Source organism: Paroedura picta, chromosome 5 (assembly GCF_049243985.1).
Source record: "Paroedura picta isolate Pp20150507F chromosome 5, Ppicta_v3.0, whole genome shotgun sequence".
Classification (NCBI taxonomy): domain Eukaryota; kingdom Metazoa; phylum Chordata; class Lepidosauria; order Squamata; family Gekkonidae; genus Paroedura; species Paroedura picta.
In genome coordinates this window covers 22,151,581-22,172,851 of record NC_135373.1, presented here as the reverse complement: position 1 = coordinate 22,172,851, position 21,271 = coordinate 22,151,581, and the positions used below count along the sequence as shown (strand labels likewise).

The 21,271-nt window shown below is 48.7% G+C and overlaps 2 protein-coding genes across 2 annotated transcripts in view; one reads left to right on the top strand and one right to left on the bottom strand.

Annotated features, from left to right (window-relative positions):
- Window positions 1-3,042, bottom strand: part of LOC143838857 (uncharacterized) — a 63,183-nt gene extending 60,141 nt beyond the window's left edge. Inside the window, exons 1-2 of the mRNA XM_077340768.1 lie at window positions 3,013-3,042; window positions 2,125-2,182 (exon numbers count right to left, since the gene is read on the bottom strand). Coding sequence (XP_077196883.1) covers window positions 2,125-2,182; window positions 3,013-3,042 — 88 coding nt within the window. The remainder of the gene's footprint in view (window positions 1-2,124; window positions 2,183-3,012) is intronic.
- LOC143837284 (uncharacterized protein C8orf90-like) lies at window positions 800-3,963 on the top strand. Its single transcript, XM_077336917.1, has 2 exons — window positions 800-1,136; window positions 3,125-3,963. The coding sequence occupies exon 2, from the start codon at window positions 3,274-3,276 to the stop codon at window positions 3,946-3,948; it is 675 nt and encodes a 224-aa protein (XP_077193032.1). The 5' UTR covers window positions 800-1,136; window positions 3,125-3,273; the 3' UTR covers window positions 3,949-3,963.
- The last annotated feature ends 17,308 nt before the right edge of the window (window positions 3,964-21,271 follow it).

Below are 21,271 nucleotides of genomic sequence, written 5' to 3'. Positions count from 1 at the left end.
CAGGTACCTGTATTTCTTCACAAGTATAAAGATTCTTAACATATATTGCTACTCCTTCCCACTTCTTTACTTGTCTGTCCCTCTAGAGCAGGCATTTTATCCCGAGGAACTGATCCCGGTCACCTGGAGATGAGGTATAATTCTCAGGTCCCATATCTGGGGACTAGCACCCCAAGTGCTTACCTGGTCTCCATTGCAAGACCAATGTGTGGGATCCAGCCAATTTTCCAATGGTGAAAAAGGAGGTGTCTTTGATGGCCTAAAAAGGCTCAAATAGGCATCATGCCCTTCTAGCATTTTCATGGCAGACTCAATAGGGGGTGGTTTGCCAGTGCCTTCCCCAGTCATTACCGTTTACTCCCCAGCAAGCTGGGTCCTCATTTTACCGACAGAAGGATGGAAGGCTGAGTCAACCTTGAGCCGGCTGCTGGGATTGAACTCCCAGCCTCATGGGCAGAGCTTTCAGACTGCATGTCTGCTGCCTTACCACTCTGCACCACAAGGGTCAGACATGACCCGGTGCTTGCACAGGGGATACCTTTACCTTTAGGCATTATGAGACCTGTGTGGAGAAATGCCATGTGGACTTGAGGGGGAGGAGTGTACTAATAGAGGAAGTAATGGCCAGTTTGAACAAAAAAATCTAGGTTGGATCCCGCCCAATCTCTAGAAAACTTGGTAAGGAAGATGTGCAAAAGTGACATATGGTAATGGGAAGAACCACACTGCTCAGGGACAAAGCCCTATTCTGGTTGCAGAAAGCCCTACAATTTCAACCCCTGGCATCTCTCACTGAAAAGATCCCACATGGCAAACCTCTACCAAGGGAGGGCCATGACTACTTGGCTACGTAGACAGCATCTAAGGCAGCTTCATGGGGTGCCTCCTTGGGGTGGTTTTCCTCAACACTGCAGGGAAATGAAGTGTTGTGCTCCCCATTCAAGAATGTTCTGACTGTCCCCCTTTCTCCCCATTCATCTTCTGTGATGTCATCACAGAGCCATTGCAGTTTCCTCGGTGACCACAGTCAACAATTGTCCTCCACTTCCCCTCTGCCATGGCAACCTCAGACAATGGCCTCTTTAGCCTCAGAGACCTTGGAGAACTTACCACAACTTCCAGGTGAAAAGGACTGGGTAGGACAACACCAAGGCTGGGGAGAAGGAATGCTCACTAGCCCTTGGAGGGGCAAGAGGAGATATCAAGGGGGGATATCAAGGAGGGATCAACCTCAGAAAGCCCCAGGGCCAAAGCCAAACCCTTGAAAGGGGTGCCAGCTGCAATCACAGAAGCAAGAGAAGGGTAGAGAAAGTGGTGGGTGTCCCAGTGGAACTTGTGTGGGAGGGTTAGTTCATTCTGGGCATGGAAGAGGGTTGACTGAATGTCCCTCCCTCAAAGCTGCTGCTATGTCAGACCAGTTATTGACCATGAGTTTGGAGACCTTATCCAGAATCTATACCCTTTCTGAATGAGGTGGATGCAGGACAAATTCTAGCTGACATCTCCACCCACTACCTCCATCCCTCCAACCTGAATCTCCGCTCATCTAGTCCTTGGAAAATGCTTTTATCCATCATTTCAGGACACCATCAGACCTGTCCCCTCCCTTGGCCTTTGGCCTCCTGCCGGAACCTTTTTTCCTGGTCTTGCCTCTTCTCTCTTTAAAGGCCCTCTCTGAAGTGGGCATCATGGGCTTGTTTCTTGGGGGAAAGACTATGGACTGCTTTCCATGCAAACTGGTCCCAGTGGCATGGGAAAGCTGTTAAATGAAAACACACATGGACACACAATTTGCTAAGTGGCCTTGGCCCAGTCACACACACACACACACTGAGCCTAACCAGCATCACACGGGCGTTGTGAGGGGAAAATAGAGGGGAACGTTGTCCTTTAGGTCCTTCTTGGAAAGGAAGGCGGCATATAAATGAACCAAATAAACAAGAATTAAAAGTCAAGAATTATGCATGTGCCTGTTGTTTTGTTCCCCAATGGGGATCCAAAGCAGCTGGCATCATCTCCCCCCTCTATTTATACTCACAACAACCCTGTCAGGTACGCTTGGCTGAAAGATTAACTAGCTCAAGATCATTCAAAGAGTTCCTGTTTGAATTTGAACCTGGGTACCTAAGATCCTAGTCCGAAATACTGTAACCAGACCACCACACAGGCTCTCTGTGGCCCTCTAAACATCCAGAAGAAGTTCCTGACAGTCAGACCAGTTTCTCAGTGGAACAGGCTTCCCCGGGAGGTGGTGGGTTCTCCATCTTTGGAAATTTTTAAACAGAGGCTGGATAGCCATCTGACGGAGAGGCTGATTCTGTGAAGGCTCAAGGGGGTGGCAGGTTACAGGGGATGAGCCATAGGGTTGTGAGTGTCCTGCATGGTGCAGAGGGTTGGACTAGATGATCCAGGAGAACCCTTCAAACTCTATGATTCTAGAAGGCAACCAAGAAAAGCACCTGGAATTAATTGGCAAACATCCCCAAGGAATGGATGCCAAGAATTAACAGGTGCTGTCTTCCCATGGAACACTTTTACCCCAATTGAATTAAGTCTACACAAGCCTTGGTTAAGCTTACTTATCGGCCATTGTTTATGGTCACTATTAACTCTCTTAGTCCTCCGACCTTTATTGGAGGCTTGGGAGGGAGCCAGGGAATTTCTCTCATTTGCATTAGAGGGTAAAGGTATCCCCTCTGCAAGCACCAAGTCGTGTCTGACCCTTGGGGTGACACTCTCTAGCAGACTCAATACGGGGTGGTTTGACAGTGCCTTCCCCAGTCATTACCGTTCACCCCCCAGCAAGCTGGGTACTCATTTTACCAACCTTGGAAGGATGGAAGGCTGAGTCAACCTTGAGCCGGCTGCTGGGATCGAACTCCCAACCTCATGGGCAGACAGCTTCAGACAGCATGTCACTGCCTTACCACTCTGTGCCACAAGAGGTTCTTTTCATTTGTATTAGCATATATATATATATATAGTAAAAACGAAAGTAGAGGTCTCTTCTACTCTTTGGGAAAGGATCCATCTGCTGGCCATCCTACTCACAAAGGGGATTTGGCCGGCAAATTTCTCAGTGAAAGATTCTAACCCCTGCCACCTTTGGGTTATGTTCTCACAGGGGATGGAGGAAAACCTGCTCTTCCACCCCCCTTGCAACCGGGGAAGCCCCTCCCCCTTACAGGAAGTGGCTCCAAGCCTGGGGGAGGGGCCGGAAGCAACTCCCAAGACTTCCTGCTGCCGCTGCTGCCGCCTCCCCTGTTCAACCAGATGGCCCCGCCCAGCGACCCGATGGGAGTGGTCTACAGCGTGTCAGGCCCCGCCGCTTCCTCTTCACCCCCAAGGCAGGTCCAGACCCTTCCCGGCTCCTTCCCAGACATTTACGACGGGGACATGAAGAAATGGGAGGAACACTTCCGTAGCATCCAGAGGGCGTACAAAGAATTCGGCAAAGAAGACGACTTTGCGATCCGCATCCTCACCGAGGACTTCACGCTCCCGTTCCCTTTCGCCTGGCCCAGCGAGGGTGAAGCGGGCCAGCAAGTGGCCTACGATCCGGCCGACTGCGCTGGCTTCGACTTCTTCCTGCACCCGGGGCAGCCCGTCCCCCGTCTTCTCCAGCCCCTGCATGCCACCACCCAGGCGTTCTTCAAGAAGAGACGCTTGGAGCAGCTGGCGCTCAGTTACGCCGGCAAGGCAACCCTCATCGGTACCCCCGGGCTACCCTCGCAAGAAACGAGCCCTCCCTTGCAGCCGGACATCATGGTCATTACCAACATGCCGTGCGTGGCCACCGCCATGCTTCCTGGGGAGCCGTCTTTTCTTGTCCAGGACGGCAAAGGCCACCGGAACATCCAGCCTGCCCCCCTGGCCATCCCGAATTCTGCACCGATGCAGCCGCTCAACCTTCAGTTCATGAGCCCCACCAACCACGGCCCGTTTTAGCTTTTTTTCATAGTTCCAGATTTCACAAAGTGGGGTTATTTTTATGGCTTTAATGCTGCCGTCTACGGCTTTCCCATTAAACCTCTGGTATCCTCGCCTTTGTTCCAGTTCTTGAAAACGTTACCTGATGCTCAGGAGCATTTAAGGCCAAGAGGTTACTCCACTGACACTTCCTATAGTTGCAGAGGTCCACCTCACAGCTCGAGCCTGGGTCCCCATGGCAGGAACAAGTTGTGTCATCGGCATAATTAGGATGATGTTCAATTGTCACTTTAGTTTTGTCGGCAAAAGCGTGACGCCTGGATGACCGCAGTGCTCTCTAGTGACAACGGTTGGATTGGAACCACACCTGGTACCAAATTCTGTGGCCTGTTGACCAAGGGGGGTCGATTCAGTGCAATAGAGGCATTTGCAGCTTCCAGAGTTAAATCTACATCTTCATTATGTTACAGAGCCAAGGTGGTGGTGTGGTTCAGAGCGGCGGCTTCTAATCTGACAAGCCAGGTTTGATTCCCCACTCCTCCACATGCAACCAGCTGGGCGACCTTGGGCTAGTCACAGCCCTGATAGTTCTGTTCTCACAGAGCAGTCTTCTCAGCCTCAGTGCTCTCTCAGCCTCACGTACCTCACAGGGTGTCTTTTTGAGGGGAGGAGGGGAAGAAAAATGGAAGCCACTTTGAGACTCCTTCAGGCTGTGGAAAGCAGGGTATAAAAACCAATTCTTCTCCTTACAGGGGCTGCCATTCAATTAAAGACCTTCCAGTCCATTAAACTAGTCCAGAAATCAAATCATTACAGGTTGACATACTTTGTTCTTAGATGGAAGGAGAGCTTTTTCGGATGCCCTGCTTTTTAGTACCCAAAGGAGTCCCAAAGTGGTTTCCAATCATCTTCCTTTTCCCATGACATCCTGTGGGGGAGGTGGGGCTGAGAGAGCTCTGACTGAACTGTGACTGGCACAAGGTCACCCGCCTGACTGCACGTGGAGGAGGAGGAGGAGCGGGGAATCAAACCCAGTTCTCCAGATTAGAGTCCACTGCTCTTAAGCAACACCCCATGCTGGCTCTCAGAGGAGAATGCCTGAGGCATGGCAACAGCTTAGAAGAACCATTCCCATCCATACATAAATGAAGAATGCCTCTTCAACATGACAGACCTACCTGCCGTTTCCATAGGCACTTGCTTGATTAATTGGCAGGGTCACCTGTTGAGAGATTCCTCAAGGTTTAGGGGATGGAGCCTGAAGAGAGAGGGGAGGGTCTGGGGAGGGGTGGGGCTTCACAGGGTATAATGCCACAGAGTCCATCCTCTAAAGCTGCCATTTTCTCCAGGGAAACTGACCTGTCACCTGGAGATCAGTTGTAACCCCAGGTTGGCAACCCTCTTTATCTGGGGAATCGTTCTTAGTTAACCTAAACCACTGAAAAAACAAAACAGTAACCCAATGGCTTGATTAAAGCATTGAATTATCAAATTTTCTGAAACAGCACCCATTTCTAGTTATTATACTATTCAGGACGGCCCTTGCAAAGTAACTCCATGTGCCTTCCTCCTCTCCCCAACATAAGAATCAGGTATTTTGCAACAGTTTGCACAGAACAAGTTGCTATTTTATTGTTTCATGTTGAGTATCGACAGCAGCCAGCTGTATCTCATGAACATTTTCCACATCATACCGATTTCTACCCCAGATTTCTACCATTGAGACCTTCAGAGACATCCCTCCCGGCTCAAAAAGTTACGACCTGCATTGGGGTCCTGACCCAGTTCGAGAACTGCTGGGTCAGACCTTAAAGACCTAGCTATTACGTGAACAAAGGTTGAATCTATGTGTGTGCACACGTCTTCAGATACCAATGCTTATTCCCAGAATTAAACATAAAGTTGCCACTGGGCTCAAGCTTTCTTCTGTGGCTTAAGACCAACACGGCTACCTACCTGAATCTAGTTATCACAGATAAACTCTAAACCTCCTAGCTTTGCCAACCTTAGGCAATATTTCCTACCACACGATGCTCAGGTCCAAGGAGGAGGTCCTAGTCTGTGTGTTACTCTTTATCTTGTATCCATAAATGGAGCAGGAATTGACAGGTTGTTGGCACCTGCACGGCAGAAGGTTCTTCCTAGAGATGGTTACCTGGCCCTTCTGCTGCTTGCACATCACCAGTGGGTAACCTGTGTTTCAAGGCCTTCAAATTTAGTCTTTGTCTTTTCATTGCTTTGGCTTTTGAAGTACTGGTTTGTTGTTGATCTCATATCCTTTAATCATGTTAATCGGCAATTCTATATTTGTTGACTGTGATTATACAAGTATGTGTGTGTGTGTTTTACATTGAAAGTTTTGTTGAAAGAATACAAGCCACTCTTTGGAATAAATAAGTAGAAGTTCAGATGATCCAGGGGTACGGGGCAGTGGATGCTCTTCTTTCACTCTTATGTAAACTGCCCAGAGCCATATGGGAGGGCAGTATAAAAATCAAAGAAAATAAATAAATATATACATACATCTGTTCCACATAATATATTTCTGGTAAGGGCTTGGAGGAGGAGCTGGTCTCATGGCTTAAGTGTCACTCGGCGCTTATCACCCACTCAGTGCGGCTGTCCTGCCCCTGAGTGCCTCCTCCTCCAACCGGCTTGCCTGTCTGTCCAGTGGCCAGCCAATCGCCTTCCGTCCCCCACTCCTGACCACTCCCTCCTCCTTCCACTACCCTCCAAAGCTCAGAGGCTGCAGATCCCTGCTGTGTGAGAGCTGCCCCTGCCAGTGAGTTCCCTTCCTGGGGGGCCTCCAGCCTGCAGCCTGTCCAGGTCCTGGAGGGAGGGAGAGGCCATCTGAAGACGTTCTTCCACCCTCCACTCCCCATCTAGCACCCGTTGTATTCCTGATTGCAACGGGCTTGGCCCCTAGTAAATAAGGTGGAGATCGAAACTCACTCAGAGAAGTGGTTGTGTGGCTCTTGGCCAAGTGAACACATGTGAATGGGACATTTAGAACAGCCACCCTTTCTTCTTTGTATCCAAGAATTTCTCTGTCTGTTTAGTTCTTCCAGTGCCACCTTGCCTGTGCAGTTTAAGAGTGAGAGTAGCCATCCTGACCTGGAGAGGCCAACATTGTTAGATCTTGGAAGCTGAGCAGGACTTGCCCTCCTTAGTACTTGTATGAGAGACCACCAAGAAGTCCAGGGTTGACACAGAGGCAGGCAACAGCAAACCCCCACTGAACATTTCTTGCCTTGAAAAACCTCCAGGGGCACAACCATTCAGAAGTGATTTAATGGTCCTTTCGATCAGCAGGGTAGCTGTGTGGCTCTGCCAGCTGTTTATAATTTGCCTGGCTATCAGCTGGCCCAGCTTTCATAGAATAATAGAATTGGAAGTGGTGATGGGAACATCTAGTCCGACCCCATGTTCCATGCAGGATCAGCCTAAAGCATCCAGAAGTATCTGTCCAGCCACTGCTTGAAGACCTTCAGTGTAAGGGAGCTCACCACCTCCTTAGGCAGCCCATTTCACTGCTGAGCCACTTTGAATGTGAACATTTATTTCCTGATATCTAGCTAGTACAGTTCTCCATGTAGTTTAAAGCCATTACTGCGGGGCCTATCCTCAGCTGCCAACAGGAACCTTTCCCTGCCCTCCTCTAAGTGACCACCTTTCAAATACTTAAAGAGAACAATCAGGTCCCCTCTCAACTTCCTCTTCTCCAGGCTGAATATTCCCAAGTCCCTCAGCCTTCCCTCATAGGGCTCGGTCCCCTGGTCCCAGATCATCCTTGTTGCTCTCCTCTGCACCCTCTCAATTTTGCCCATATCCTTTTTGAAGGGAGGTCTGCAGAGCTGCACACAGGACTCCAGGTGGGGCCTGACCAATGTGGTACACAGTGGGACTATGACATTTTGAGATTTTGATGTGATACCCCTGCTCATACAGCCCAAGACTGCATTCTCCTTTACCATGGCATCACACTGCCTGCTCATATGAACTGTACAGTCCTCAAGTACCCCAAGGTCCCATTCACACACACTGCTACCTACTTGGTTTGCCTCTGACCCTTGTAGACTGAGCAGTGTATACAGTCACCTCTTGCTTTCCATTCTTTTGTGGAAGACAAAGCTATAACTGGCTAATTTGTGATACATCATAGATACATAGAACCCTAGAATGACTGAATGGCCAAATAATAAAAAAGAAATGTTCCTTCTGCTTCATTCCCAATCTGTAGGCTTAATTTCCAGAAGCTAATACAAAATTCCAGAGCAGCCCTTTTCACGTTTTTACCATGGAAGAGCTCCTGAAATATTGTTCAGGCTTCAAGAAGCCCTGGAACCAAGCCAGAAGTGATATCAGCTGACCATGCATCCTTGCCACGCCCGGGGACAACTGCGGGGAAGAAACGAGGCTGCACAAGGCAGAAGTAGGCGTCCAGGCTCCGCCCCCTTTCCCAGAGCCATTAACGGCACGAGAATGCCACTCCCAGGTCAATGGAAGCAGGCTTCATGGCAAAGCTGGGAATAACTTGTAGCTAAGTCCATTAACCCCCTTCAAGGATCGCTGCCTTGTTGTGGCAAGGGGGCTTGCGTAGTTCAGTGAAGCTATGAGCTATGCCGTGCAGGGCCACCCAAGACGGACAGGTCATAGCTGAGAGCTCTGACAAAAGGTGATCCACTGGAGAAGGAAATGGCAAACCACTCCAGTATCTTTGCCATGAAAACTCTATGGAAAGTTCCAATAGGCATAACGATATGACGCTGGAAAATGAGCCCCTCAGGTCGGAAGGTGTCCAATATGCTACTGGGGATGAGCAGACGGCTAGTACGAGTAGCGCCAGAATGAATGAAGCGGCTGGGCCAAAGCCGAAAGGAAGCTCAGTTGTGGAAGTAACTGGTGGCGAAAAGACAGTCCGATGCTGTAAAGATTTTTATTCCATAGGAACCTGGAACGTCAGATCCATGAATCAAGGCAAGCTGGACGTGGTTAAACAAGAAATGAGAAGACTGAACATCGACATTTTAGGAATCAGTGAACTAAAATGGACAGGAATGGGTGAATTTAATTCAGATGACCATCAGGTATACTACTGTGGACAAGAATCTCGCAGAAGAAATGGAGTAGCCTTCATAATCAATAAGAGAGTAGGAAAAGCAGTCTTGGGATACAATCCCCAAAATGACAGAATGATCTCAGTTCGAATCCAAGGCAAACCATTCAACATCACAGTCATTCAGGTCTACGCCCCAACCACTGCTGCTGAAGAGGATGAAGTTGATCAGTTCTATGAAGCCCTACAACACCTTCTAGAAGCAACGCCCAAAAGTGATGTGCTTATCATCATGGGGGATTGGAATGCTAAAGTAGGAAGTCAAAAGATAACCGGGATAACAGGCAAGTTTGGCCTTGGAGTACAAAATGAAGCAGGGCACAGGCTGGTAGAATTTTGTCAAGAGAATACAATGGTCATAGCAAACACTCTTTTCCAGCAACCCAAGAGACGACTCTACACATGGACATCACCAGACGGTCAACACAGAAATCAGATTGACTATGTGTTCTGCAGCCAAAGATGGAAAAGTTCTATCCAGTCAATAAAAACAAGACCAGGAGCTGATTGTGGTTCAGATCATGAGCTTCTTGTTGCAAAATTTAGGCTTAAATTGAAGAAAGTAGGGAAAACCACTAGGCCACTCAGGTATGAACTAAATAATATCCCCGACGAATACACAGTGGAGGTGACAAATAGATTTAAGGAATTAGATCTGATAGACAGAGTGCCTGAAGAACTATGGACGGAGGTTCGCAACATTGTACAAGAGGTAGCAACTAAAACCATCCCAAAGAAAAAGAAATGCAAGAAATCAAAATGGCTGTCTGAGGAAGCTTTACAAATAGCTAAGGAGAGAAGGGAAGTGAAAGGCAAGGGAGAAAGAGAAAGATACACCCAATTGAATGCAGAATTCCAGAGAAAAGCTAGAAGAGATAAGAATGCCTTCTTAAATGAACAGTGCAAGCAAATAGAAGAAAACAATAGAATGGGGAGGACCAGAGATCTTTTCAAGAAAATTGGAGATATGAAGAGAACGTTTCATGCAAAGATGGGTATGATAAGGGACCAAAATGGTAGGGACCTCACAGAAGCAGAAGAGATCAAACAAAGGTGGCAAAATTATACAGAAGAACTATACAAGAGCGAGCTTAACATCCCTGATGACCACAATGGGGTAGTTACTGACCTGGAGCCAGACATCCTGGAATGTGAAGTCAAATGGGCCTTAGGAAGTCTAAGCAACAATAAAGCTAGTGGTAGTGACAGCATTCCAGTTGAACTATTCAAAATCTTAAAGGACGATGCAGTAAAAGTGCTACACTCAATATGCCAGAAAATTTGGAAAACTCAACAATGGCCACAGGATTGGAAAAGGTCAGTTTACATTCCAATCCCAAAGAAGGGCAATGCCAAAGAATGTTCAAACTACCGCACCATTGCACTAATTTCTCATGCTAGCAAAGTTATGCTCAAAATCCTACAAGCTAGGCTCCAGCAATATGTGGACCGAGAACTTCCAGAAGTACAGGCAGGATTTCAAAGAGGCAGAGGAACTAGAGATCAAATTGCCAACATACGCTGGATCATGGAGAAAGCTAGGGAGTACCAGAAGAACGTCTACTTCTGCTTCATTGACTATGCTAAAGCCTTTGATTGTGTGGAGCACAACAAACTGTGGCAAGTTCTTAAAGAGATGGGAATAACAGAGCATCTTATTTGTCTCTTGAGAAATTTATATGCAGGTCAAGAAGCAACAGTGAGAACTGAACATGGAATCACTGACTGGTTCAAAATTGAGAAAGGAGTTCGGCAAGGCTGTATACTGTTGCCTTGCCTATTTAACTTGTATGCAGAGCACATCATGAGAAATGCAGGATTAGAGGAGTCACAAATTGGGATCAAGATTTCAGGGAGAAATATCAACAACCTCAGATATGCAGATGATACCACTCTAATGGCAGAATGTGAAGAGGAACTAAAGAGCCTGTTGATGCGGGTGAAGGAGGAGAGTGCAAAAGTTGGCTTGAAACTCAACATCAAGAAAACAAAGATCATGGCATCCGGCCCTCTCAATTCCTGGCAAATAGAAGGGGAAGAAATGGAGATAGTGACAGATTTTATTTTCCTGGGCTCCAAGATCACTGCAGATGGGGACTGCAGCAAAGAAATTAAAAGACGCTTGCTCCTGGGGAGGAAAGCTATGGCAAATCTAGACAGCACCCTAAAAAGCAGAGACATCACCCTGCCAACAAAAGTGCGTTTGGTCAAGACTATGGTCTTCCCAGTTGCAATGTATGGCTGCGAAAGTTGGACCATAAGGAAGGCCGAGCGTCAAAGAATTGAGGCTTTTGAACTCTGGTGCTGGAGAAGACTCTTGCGAGTCCCTTGGACTGCAAGGCAAACAAACCAGTCAGTCCTCGAGGAGATCAGCCCTGACTGCTCTTTAGAAGGCCAGATCCTGAAGATGAAACTCAAATATTTTGGCCACCTCATGAGAAGGAAGGACTCCCTGGAGAAGAGCCTAATGCTGGGAGAGATCGAGGGCAAAAGAAGAAGGGGACGACAGAGAATGAGGTGGATGGATGGAGTCACTGAAGCAGTAGGTGCAAACTTAAATGGACTCTGGGGAATGGTAGAGGACAGGAAGGCCTGGAGGATCATTGTCCATGGGGTCGCGATGGGTCGGACACGACTTCGCACATAACAACAACAAGTCCATTAAGGCAGGATATAGGGGAGATGCCTGGTTGGGACTCTCTGAAGAAGAGTTCATTTTTATAGCCCACTTTTCACTACCTGCAGGGATCTCAAAGCGGCTTACAACTGTCTCCGTTTCCCTCACAAACCCCATTCTCCACGGAGAAAACAATTGTAAGCTGCTTTGAGACTCCTTTGGAAAGGGAAAAGCAGGCTACCAAAAGCCAGCTCTTCTCCTTTTCTAAGCTCCCAGCCACTTCAGCCATTTCTCATAGGGAAGGTTCTCCAACCCCCTAGTCATCTTGCTTGGCTGTTTTGGTACTTTTTCCAACTCTGCAATGTCCTTTTTAAGATATGGGGTACAAAACTGTATACCATGTTCCACAAGCAGGGCGAATATAGATCCCAACCTTTGCTGTTCACGTGAGCACCAGCTTTTTGACTGGGCCCAAAAGCTAATGTGAGCCTGGAGAGGCCTTAAGATCCTCACAAGATTTCTTCCACCTTCCTCTTCAAGGAGGGGGCATTTGTGACCGCCGAGACAAGAACCTTCTCTATAGGGGACTCCTGGTTCCAGAACAGGATGTCAATTTGAAGTGAGGGTTTTCACTGATCCAACGGAGAAGGCATCACAAGGCTGTATCATTTAGATCAGGGGAAGTCAACCTGTGGTCCTCCAGATGCCCATGGACTACAATTCCCATGAGCCCCTGCCAGCTGGCAGGGGCTCATGGGAATTGTAGTCCATGGACATCTGGAGGACCACAGGTTGACTTCCCCTGATTTAGATCATTCCTCCCCCCACACACACTTCCTAGCTTGGTTTTAATGTTTCGTTGTGTTAATATTTAATTTGCTTCTTTTATTGCGAGCCGCTTTGAAGCAATGAGGACAAGCAGTACAGAAATATAATTAAGGAAATCGGAGAACGTCTGCAGGCTAGGAGGATAAACAGAGACGAAATTCAGCTTGCGTGTGGAGGTCAGGAGAGCTCCCAGTCTCCCGGAAACTAGGCAGAACTGAACTATCGAGCGTTTCTGCACAGGACACAGGCTTACACAGTTCAAAACGCTGCACAAACGTACTTGGATCAATGAGCTCATTTTAAATAGGATCTTTATGTAATTGCAGTGTCACTTCATGTCATGTTAATGCTTAAACCAGGCTTTCTCAACCAGGCTTTCGTGAAAACCCCGTGGTTTCTTGAATAGGAGGGAGTCAATTTTTTCAAAAAACGTTAAACATTGATTGGGTAATATAACCATAGTAGGCACCAAGCCCGTTGCATTCAGGAATAGAGGAATACAATACACCCAATTGGGGCTGGGGGTGGAAGAACTCTGCAGACAGCCTCCCCCTCCCCCCAGGACTGTAGGCAGCTGGAAAGGCTGCAGGCAGCTGTTAAGGAACTCACTGGCAGGGGCAGATCTCACGCAGCAGGCATCTGCAGCCTCCGAGCCTCAGAGGGAAGTGGAAGGAGGAGGGGGTGGTCAGGGGCGGGGGATGGAAGGCAATTGGCTGGCCACTGGACAGACAGGCAAGCTGGTTGGAGGAGGAGGCACTCAGGGGCAGGACAGCTTATCTGAGTGGGTGTTAAGTGCTGAGTGGCACTTAAGCCATGAGGCCAGCTCCTCCTCCAAGCCCTTATCAGAAATATATTATGTAGAACACTTATGATCATGTTGACCCACCCACCCCTCCCAAAACAAATCTCCAGGAATTCCCCAACTCAGGGTTGGCAACCCAATTTTAGTCTGCATCGCCAATAAGATCACTGGCAAATCAGAAGATCGGCTGAGCAAGAAGGCAGGATTCCTTGTAGCTGCTGTATCTCGGACTTGGTGCACATTTACCAGAGAAGTCCTCATCTAGGTAAACTGTCCAAGAGTTATTGCCTAAAGCAGTGGTCCTCAACCTTCCTAATGCCATGACCCTTTAATACAGTTCCTCATGTTGTGGTGACCCCCAACCATAAAATTATGCAAGGGTTCTTTCACAGAAATCAAACCAAAACTGACCAATGGCATGAAGATCCATTGCTCATGATTGTATATAAATTGGTTTTCCCCCGGGGTTTCTCAGTTCAGTTCTGCCTCTTGTCCCACCATGCCGATCTCGCTCTTTTTCACTGCTCCAGACGCCTGCAGGAGGAGCAACAGTGGTGGCCCCCCCAGCCAAGCTGCTTGCCCTGCTGTGACCCCTGTGAAAGGGTCATTCGGCCCCCAAATGGGTCCCGACTCCAGGTTGAGCACCACTGACCTAAAGGATGTAGACGGGATTCTTAAGGACACCAAGGCTAATTTCTTATTCCCTGGATCCTCATCTGTTGTGTCTTGGGAAACCAGCTTGGGTTGTACATGCTTGTGGTGAAGAGACTTTTAGAAGGCTCCTCAGCCTCTAAAGGAAGCCTGGATCTCCCCCCTCTTTAAAAGAAGTCGCTTTTCGACCTGACTAGCTCTCAGGTGTGTTTTAAATGTGCCTTCCATGGAGCAATATTAAAAGATTTTCTGGTTCTCTGGAAGGTTACCATGCAAGATTGAAAAATCTTTGGCCACTTCTTGTTCTACTTCTAATGAAATATACTGGTGCCTGCAGGCCACATCATGGAATTGTTGCTGTGTTGCAGGGGTCCCCCAACATGGTGACCATGGACACTAGTCAATATTTTTCTTGGTGCTCACCTAGTGTTTCCAGAAGGTGGATGGGGCTCTGGTTCCTACTCGGACATCCTCAGCCACCTTTCAACCAGGCTCCTTTGCCATCATGAGGGTGTGGAGGCGCTAGATGTGCTCAGAGTCAGCAGGGGCACGGCCAGGTCGGCTCCAGGTACGGCTTCAAGTGGGGCAGCTGCACCGGCCAAGCCTCCTCGCTGGTGTCTAGGACCACGGAGCAGGCTGTGTTGGACACTCTTGTGCTTGGCCAGGTTGTTAAAACAGAGCCAGGTACGGCAGAGGTGTGTGCTCCGAGTACAGCACCAGCGGTGAGTCAAAGCACTGTGCGCTCAGGTCCATGTGGTCCGGGCTAGGTAACTGTTTGGAGCTGTGGTGACCGCCTGAGCATCAGTGGTGGTACCTTGGCCTGGCACCAGCCTCCTCTATTGCTCCTGTCTCACCCTGGCCTTGCTGGGAAAGGCACTCCCAGGGGCACCCCAGCCTCACAATAGCATATTCACAGCAGGCCTGAAGGGAAGGGGGGCATGGAATTCAGGGCAAAAGTCACAATTGACACTGAGTGGGAAATATTGCATGAAGGAGGAGAAGAATTGGTTCTTATATGGTACTTTACTCTACTCAAAGGAGTCCCAAAGCGGCTTCCAATCACCTTCCCTTTCCTCTCCCCACAACAGACACCCTGTGAGGTAGGTAGGGCTATGGGAGGGCTGATATTACTGCTCGGTCAGAACAGCTTTATCGGTGCTGTAGCGAGCCCAAGTCACCCAGCTGGTTGCATGGAGCATGGAATCAAACCCGGCTCGCCAGATTACCAGTCTGCACTCCTAAACACTACACCAAGTTGGCACTCTTTTCCAATAGGGAAAAGGCAGCCTCGTTTTGTCAGCAGTTGCTAGGCAGATCCCTCGGACTGCCTTTTTCCTATTGTTGGAATATGCTCCACTTGGGGGCGATCGCCGCCTCCTTCAAGAAGTGAGTCATCACCACCACATCTTTCATTTTATGTATATGGAATAATAAAGAGTAATGACAGGTCATGACGAGTTCTAAAACAAATTTCCAGCGAGACAGCCACATCCGTCACCTACACGCAACCGCCAAAGACTGCCGTGCCACCCTTGAAGACTAACACACTGAGTGTGGCCTACATTTTCATGAGCTGGAACCCACACAGTCACATGCTGTGCCAAGCTTCCCTGAGGGAAATCAGAGGCAATCTCAAAGTGAGTTATTGCTGGCTCATTTTGTCCCAGGTGCCCCAAGCCCTTGTTCTTAGAAATTAACCCTGGCTATTCGAGCCAAATGCAGGGAAAGCAGCACTGTACAGGGTGATCTTTGAAGATATGCAGGGCTCAACACGGGAATGGTAGGCCACCATGACAGACTCCACAAAGGAAGGCAAAAGCCTCTGCATTTCTTCTGCCTTGAAAGCCCCTTGCTGGGATTGCCAAACGTCAGCTGCGATTTGACAGCATTCTAACCAGTGTCACGCCCCATCCCACCTTATTTTATTTATTTTAGATTTTTATACCGCCCTTCCATACGGCTCTGGGCGGTTTACGTATAGCATCATATATGACCTATAACATAATTAAACAGAACATTGCAACAAATATAATATTTATATAACAATATATAACAAATATAACAATCATAACATATCAACCAGAACAATATTTAACAGGAACAGGAATACTGACACAGCTTTGGGGTTGGTCAGATTCTCCGGACATGGGAGGGGGTGCCTGGGTGGTCGGCCTCACAAATGCCTGGTAGAGGAGCTCCCTTTTGCAGGCCCTGTGAAATTGTGAGAGTTCAGGCAGGGCCCTGATCTCTTTAGCAAGCTCGTTCCACCAGATGGGGATCAGGACCGAGAAGGCTCTGGCCCTTGTTGAGGTCCAACATGCTTTTCTGGGGCCAGGGATCCACAGCCATTTGGAGGTGGCGGAGCGTAAGGCTCTTTGGGGGTATAGGCAGGGAGGCAGTCTCTCAGATACAGTGGGCCCAGACTGCATATGGCCTTAAAGGTGATTACCAAAACCTTAAGATTAATCCGGAATTCTACTGGGAGCCATCCGAGTTGCTGGAGTATAGGATGGATGTGATATCTCCATGGTGTATTGGTGAGAATCCTGGCTGCAGCATTCTATACCAGCTGTAGTTTCCAGATCAAGGATAAGGGCAGGCCAGCGTAGAGCGATGTACAGAAGCCCAGTCTAGAGGTGACCCTCATATGGATCACTGTGACTAGGTGTTCCGGAGCCATGCAGGGTGCTAGTGGCCAAGTATCAGTTTAATTTAGCACACTCTCCTTCAACCCCAGCTCACCAAAACCTACCACCACCCACTCAACTGCCTTCCTCCAAAGAAGGTCCGATGTATAATTTGCTACATCCTTCTCAAGCACGGAAGGCTTCTCACCCGCAGGAGTCTAGAAAATCTACCTCCTTCAGGATTTTAAATAACCTTCAATTGGACACACATTCATTATCCTGGCCAAGGGAGCCTCCACCTTTCTCATAATGCCATATAATTAACCATGAGGGGGAAAGGCTCAAGTTTATGTTTGCATGACACCCAGAAACCTGTCAACTTTGACACGGGGAGTCTAAAGTCAAGTCAGAAGGGACAGACTCTATCAGAAATGGATCTTGAAACTGTCAGGACTGAGAAGATGGAATCTGGTCTTCCAGGGAATCCGGCCCAGGATTGTAAAGACTTTTTCAATTTTAGATAGTTCAACGGGATGAACTTTGGCAAGCACCATGAATGATGGAGAAGAATGCATGCTCTTTGCCACCATCTTCCTGTTGCCATGATACTCCTGTTTCCAGAAACGGCTGGGTTACAAGAGCTCTAAGTTTCCAGTCCAGAGATGGAGAAACTTGGCAACTTGCACAACATCGATTTGCTGTTCAGCAGAACCCTCCCCCTCGGACACCATTTTGTTTTTCAGCTGTTTCACGGGGACACTCAGGCCTGGCCACACGCAGAAAACATGCAACGCCCTGAGCAACTGAGTCACTCCTTGACTTTGCAGCATGTACGGCCTGATATGTCTGATTTGGGAAAGAAATACTTTTATTCCTTTCTTTTTCAACATATAGTTGTCAACTTTTTAAAGATGTCTCTCTGGCAATCCCTTTAAGTGTAAGTCTCTTTAATGGCAGTCCCTTTAATATCTGCAGCAAACAACAGGCAACCTTCCACATAGGGTTGCCGACCTCCAGCTTGGTGTAGTAGTTAGGAGTGCGGACTTCTAATCTGGTGAGACGGGTTTGATTACACGTTCCCCAACTGCAGCAAGCTGGGTGACCTTGGGCTCGCCACAGCACTGATAAAACTGTTCTGGCTGAGCAGGAATATCAGGGCTCTCCTCACAGGGTGTCTGTTGTGGGGAGAGAAAAAGGAAAGGCGAATGTAGGCCCTCTTTGAGACTTCTTAGGGTAATATCAGTAATATCAGGGCTCTCTTCTTCAGTAATATCAGGGCTCTCAGCCGCATCTATCTCACAGGGTGTCTGTTGTGAGGAGAGGAAAGGGAAGATGAATGTAAGCTGCTTTGAGACTCCTTCGGGTAGAGAAAGTGGCATATAAGAACCAATTCTCATCTTCATGTAGCGCTTGGACATCTCTCACTATTGTTGATTGCCAGACAGCAGATTCCCACGGGAAATGGCGGCTTTGGAGGGGGGAGATTATGGCATTGTACCCCTCTCTTCCCCAAATTCCAAATATTTGGGGGACATCTCCCACTATTGTTGATTGCCAGACAGCAGATTCCCACGGGAAATGGCGGCTTTGGAGGGGGGAGATTATGGCATTGTACCCCTCTCTTCCCCAAATTCCAAATATTTGGGGGGTGGAGCCTGAGGAGGGAGGTCCTTGGGAAGGAATGGGACAGTGAGTGACGCCATGGAGTCATAAGGACACAAGCAAAGACATGTTGGATCGGGCCAATGGTCCATCCTCTGTGGTCAAAACTCAAGTGCTGTCAGGAGATTCACCAGCAGGGCCAGACCCCTTGAAGCCCTCCTACTGTAGCCCCCCAAATACCAAGAACACAGAGCATCACTGCCCCACACAGTGATCCATCTGTGCCTTGTAGCTAAGAACCACTGATGCATCTCTGTTCCATGTATTTCTCCAATCCCCCTTTGAAGGTGTCTACCCTTGGTGCCACCACCAATTCCTGCAGCAGTGAATTCCCCATGTTAATTACTCTTGGGGTGAAGAAGGACTTCCTTTTATCTTCTGGAGGCCTCCTGCTCCTTAATGTCCATGGAATTCTTGTATCGTGAGAAAGGGAGAAAAAGTACTTCTTTCTCTCCCTCCTCTACCTTGCACAATCCTACAAATCTTCCTTACCCATCTCTCTCTGCCCTCTAAAGCAGCTGTTTTCTTCAGGGGGATCGACCTCTGCTGCCTGGACATCAGTTCTAATTCTGTCAGATCTCCAGGGCCCACCTAAACATAAGTCTTCATTGGACAAGCCTTACCACATGACCAGCTCTGGCCTATCACCATTCAAGAAAACACTGGCTTGCTCAGAATAGAATCCTTAAATTGGGGGAACGGGACACAGGACTGAATTAGAATTAGTTGCTCTTACTTCTGAGTAAACGTATGTGGGCTTGAGCAGCCCCCATTGTCACCTCCCCATGTCATAAATACATACATTTTATAACCAGATCCTCTCCTTAATTGAGGATCTGGTTATAGAGGGAGGAAATAACTTTTCGGGGGACAAACTAAGGCTACAAAGCGCCACTGAGCATATTCCCTCCTTATCAGCTCTACAATTCCTAAATTTTCTATTCTTTTAACCCTTCTTTTAAGATGCTACATTCCCCCTCCCGCCCTACAAGCTTTGGCCTTCTCCAGTTCTAACAAACAGGCTGGCCAATTCACACTCCCTTTTCTCCACTGGCCAATTTACACTCCCTTTTCTCCTTAAAAAGAACTAAAAAAAATCCTTCTTGTTTGTATTCTGGTTAAGGGACAGACATGGGATTATGAGGGAAGGGAACATGATGTTTCTGTTGATGCTCCGGGCTAAAAGGACGATCATGGCAGTCTTTTAAATCACAAATGGCCTGGAGCAACTGAACAAAATCTGTCCCTCCCTTTAATATAAACACACAAATGGGGGGGGGGGGGTTAGGGTGTGGAAAACAAATCTCTCTCTCTGTTTCTAGACTGGACAGCGACACCCTTAAGATAAAGTTTTATTCAAGGTGTGAGCTTTCGCACTGTGCCGGTCCCACCGCCCCTCCCAACGCACACTTGCTCAGTTACCTGCTCAGGAGAGCTTAAACCAGACTTTCTCAATTTTTTTTGCCAATGAGAAACCCCAGAAGTGTCACAATCGTGCAGGATATTATTGGGAAGCGTAGCTGTGCTTCCCCATCTCACCCCCTCCAGGCCCATCACTGGCCACTGGGGTAAGGGGTCAACATGGCTTATCTATAGTCACATCAAATATATACAAAACTGATTTAACTCCCACCCATTCAGGACACCCTGCTAGGGCCGTCAGGGCACCCCAGGGTTTCACAAAACCCTGGTTGAGAAAGCCTGGCTTATACCCTGAATCCCACCGCACTGCAACTTTTTAGAATCATAGAGTTGGAAGGGATCTCCTGGGTCATCTAGTCCAACCCCCTGCACTATGCAGGACACTCGCAATCCTATTGCTCATCCATTGTCACCTGCCAACCCCTTGAGCCTTCACAGAATCAGCCTCTCCCTCAGATGGCTCTCCAGCCTCTGATTAAACATTTCCAAAGATGGAGAACCCACCACCTCCCGAGGAAGCCTGTTCTCTTCTCTTGTTTTGCTCCAGACCAACCCAGCGACCCACCTGAATCTCTCCAGACTGGACAGTTCTCTATTCAGAGAAAGCAAGGGTGCCACTGTGAAATGCTGGAATCGAAGCACCAGCAGGGGGTTCTGCTCAGGGGGTACAGGGCCACGATCCTCGGGGCCAAACTCCACGCAATGCAACAGGAAGTTTACTCGGTTGGCCTCCAAGGTGTCCCTGGACTCAAAAATCTGTTCCGCTGCTTCAGACCTACAGAGTGACCCACTTGAAGCTACTTCGGAGCAGGCACAAGAGTGTGATGTTAAAACAAATCCAACTGCTCTCGGCCCCACAAGCCAGTTCCGAAGCTGTCAGGAAGGAAGCGCAGCCCGATCCTCGGCGGAGAGGACTGCGATCCGAGGCACCATTCAGCCTTGCCGCATTGACTACTTTTCACTACTAATCTCCAAGTGGCAGCAGGGTCGATCCGGTGGCAACAAAAACAAACCCGCTGGATTTCGGGAACACCCTTTAAGACAGCGCTGTATTCCAGAAATAAGCATTCGTGGACACCCTTCCCCCCTTTCTCGTGTACATTGCACGTGAAGAATTAAACCTCCGAGTCTTTACGGCGCCTTTAGCCATTTCCGTTTCCTAGCCACAGTCGTGCTCAGGATCGCAGCCTCCCGGGAACCGCTTTTGTGCCCCTGCCTGGTCTCCCCTCCCTCTCCGTGCGGGGGACTCCCGTTTCCTTCCGAACTGTCAACACTCCTCCATAACTGGGCCCGACCAGCCACTGTCTAGACCCGGGAGCCTGCGCGCATGCGCCCTGGGGACCACAAAAGGGGGGGGTGCAGAAGAAGAACGGGCTGGGGGGGGGGGAGAGAGAAAGAGAGCGAAACGAGACTGTCGAGCCCCCGATCGCGCGCGCGGCTCCGCTCCCCGCCGCTCTTTCATCCCGGGTTGCAACGTTCGATCCGGGCGCCCCGCGTTCCATCCGCAACGTTCCATTCCGCCCTCCTCCTTTTCCTCCTCCCGCGGCTGCTTGCTGCTGCTACTGCTGCGGCGGCCGCTTTTCCCCCGCCCCGGATCGTCGCAACGTTCTATCCCC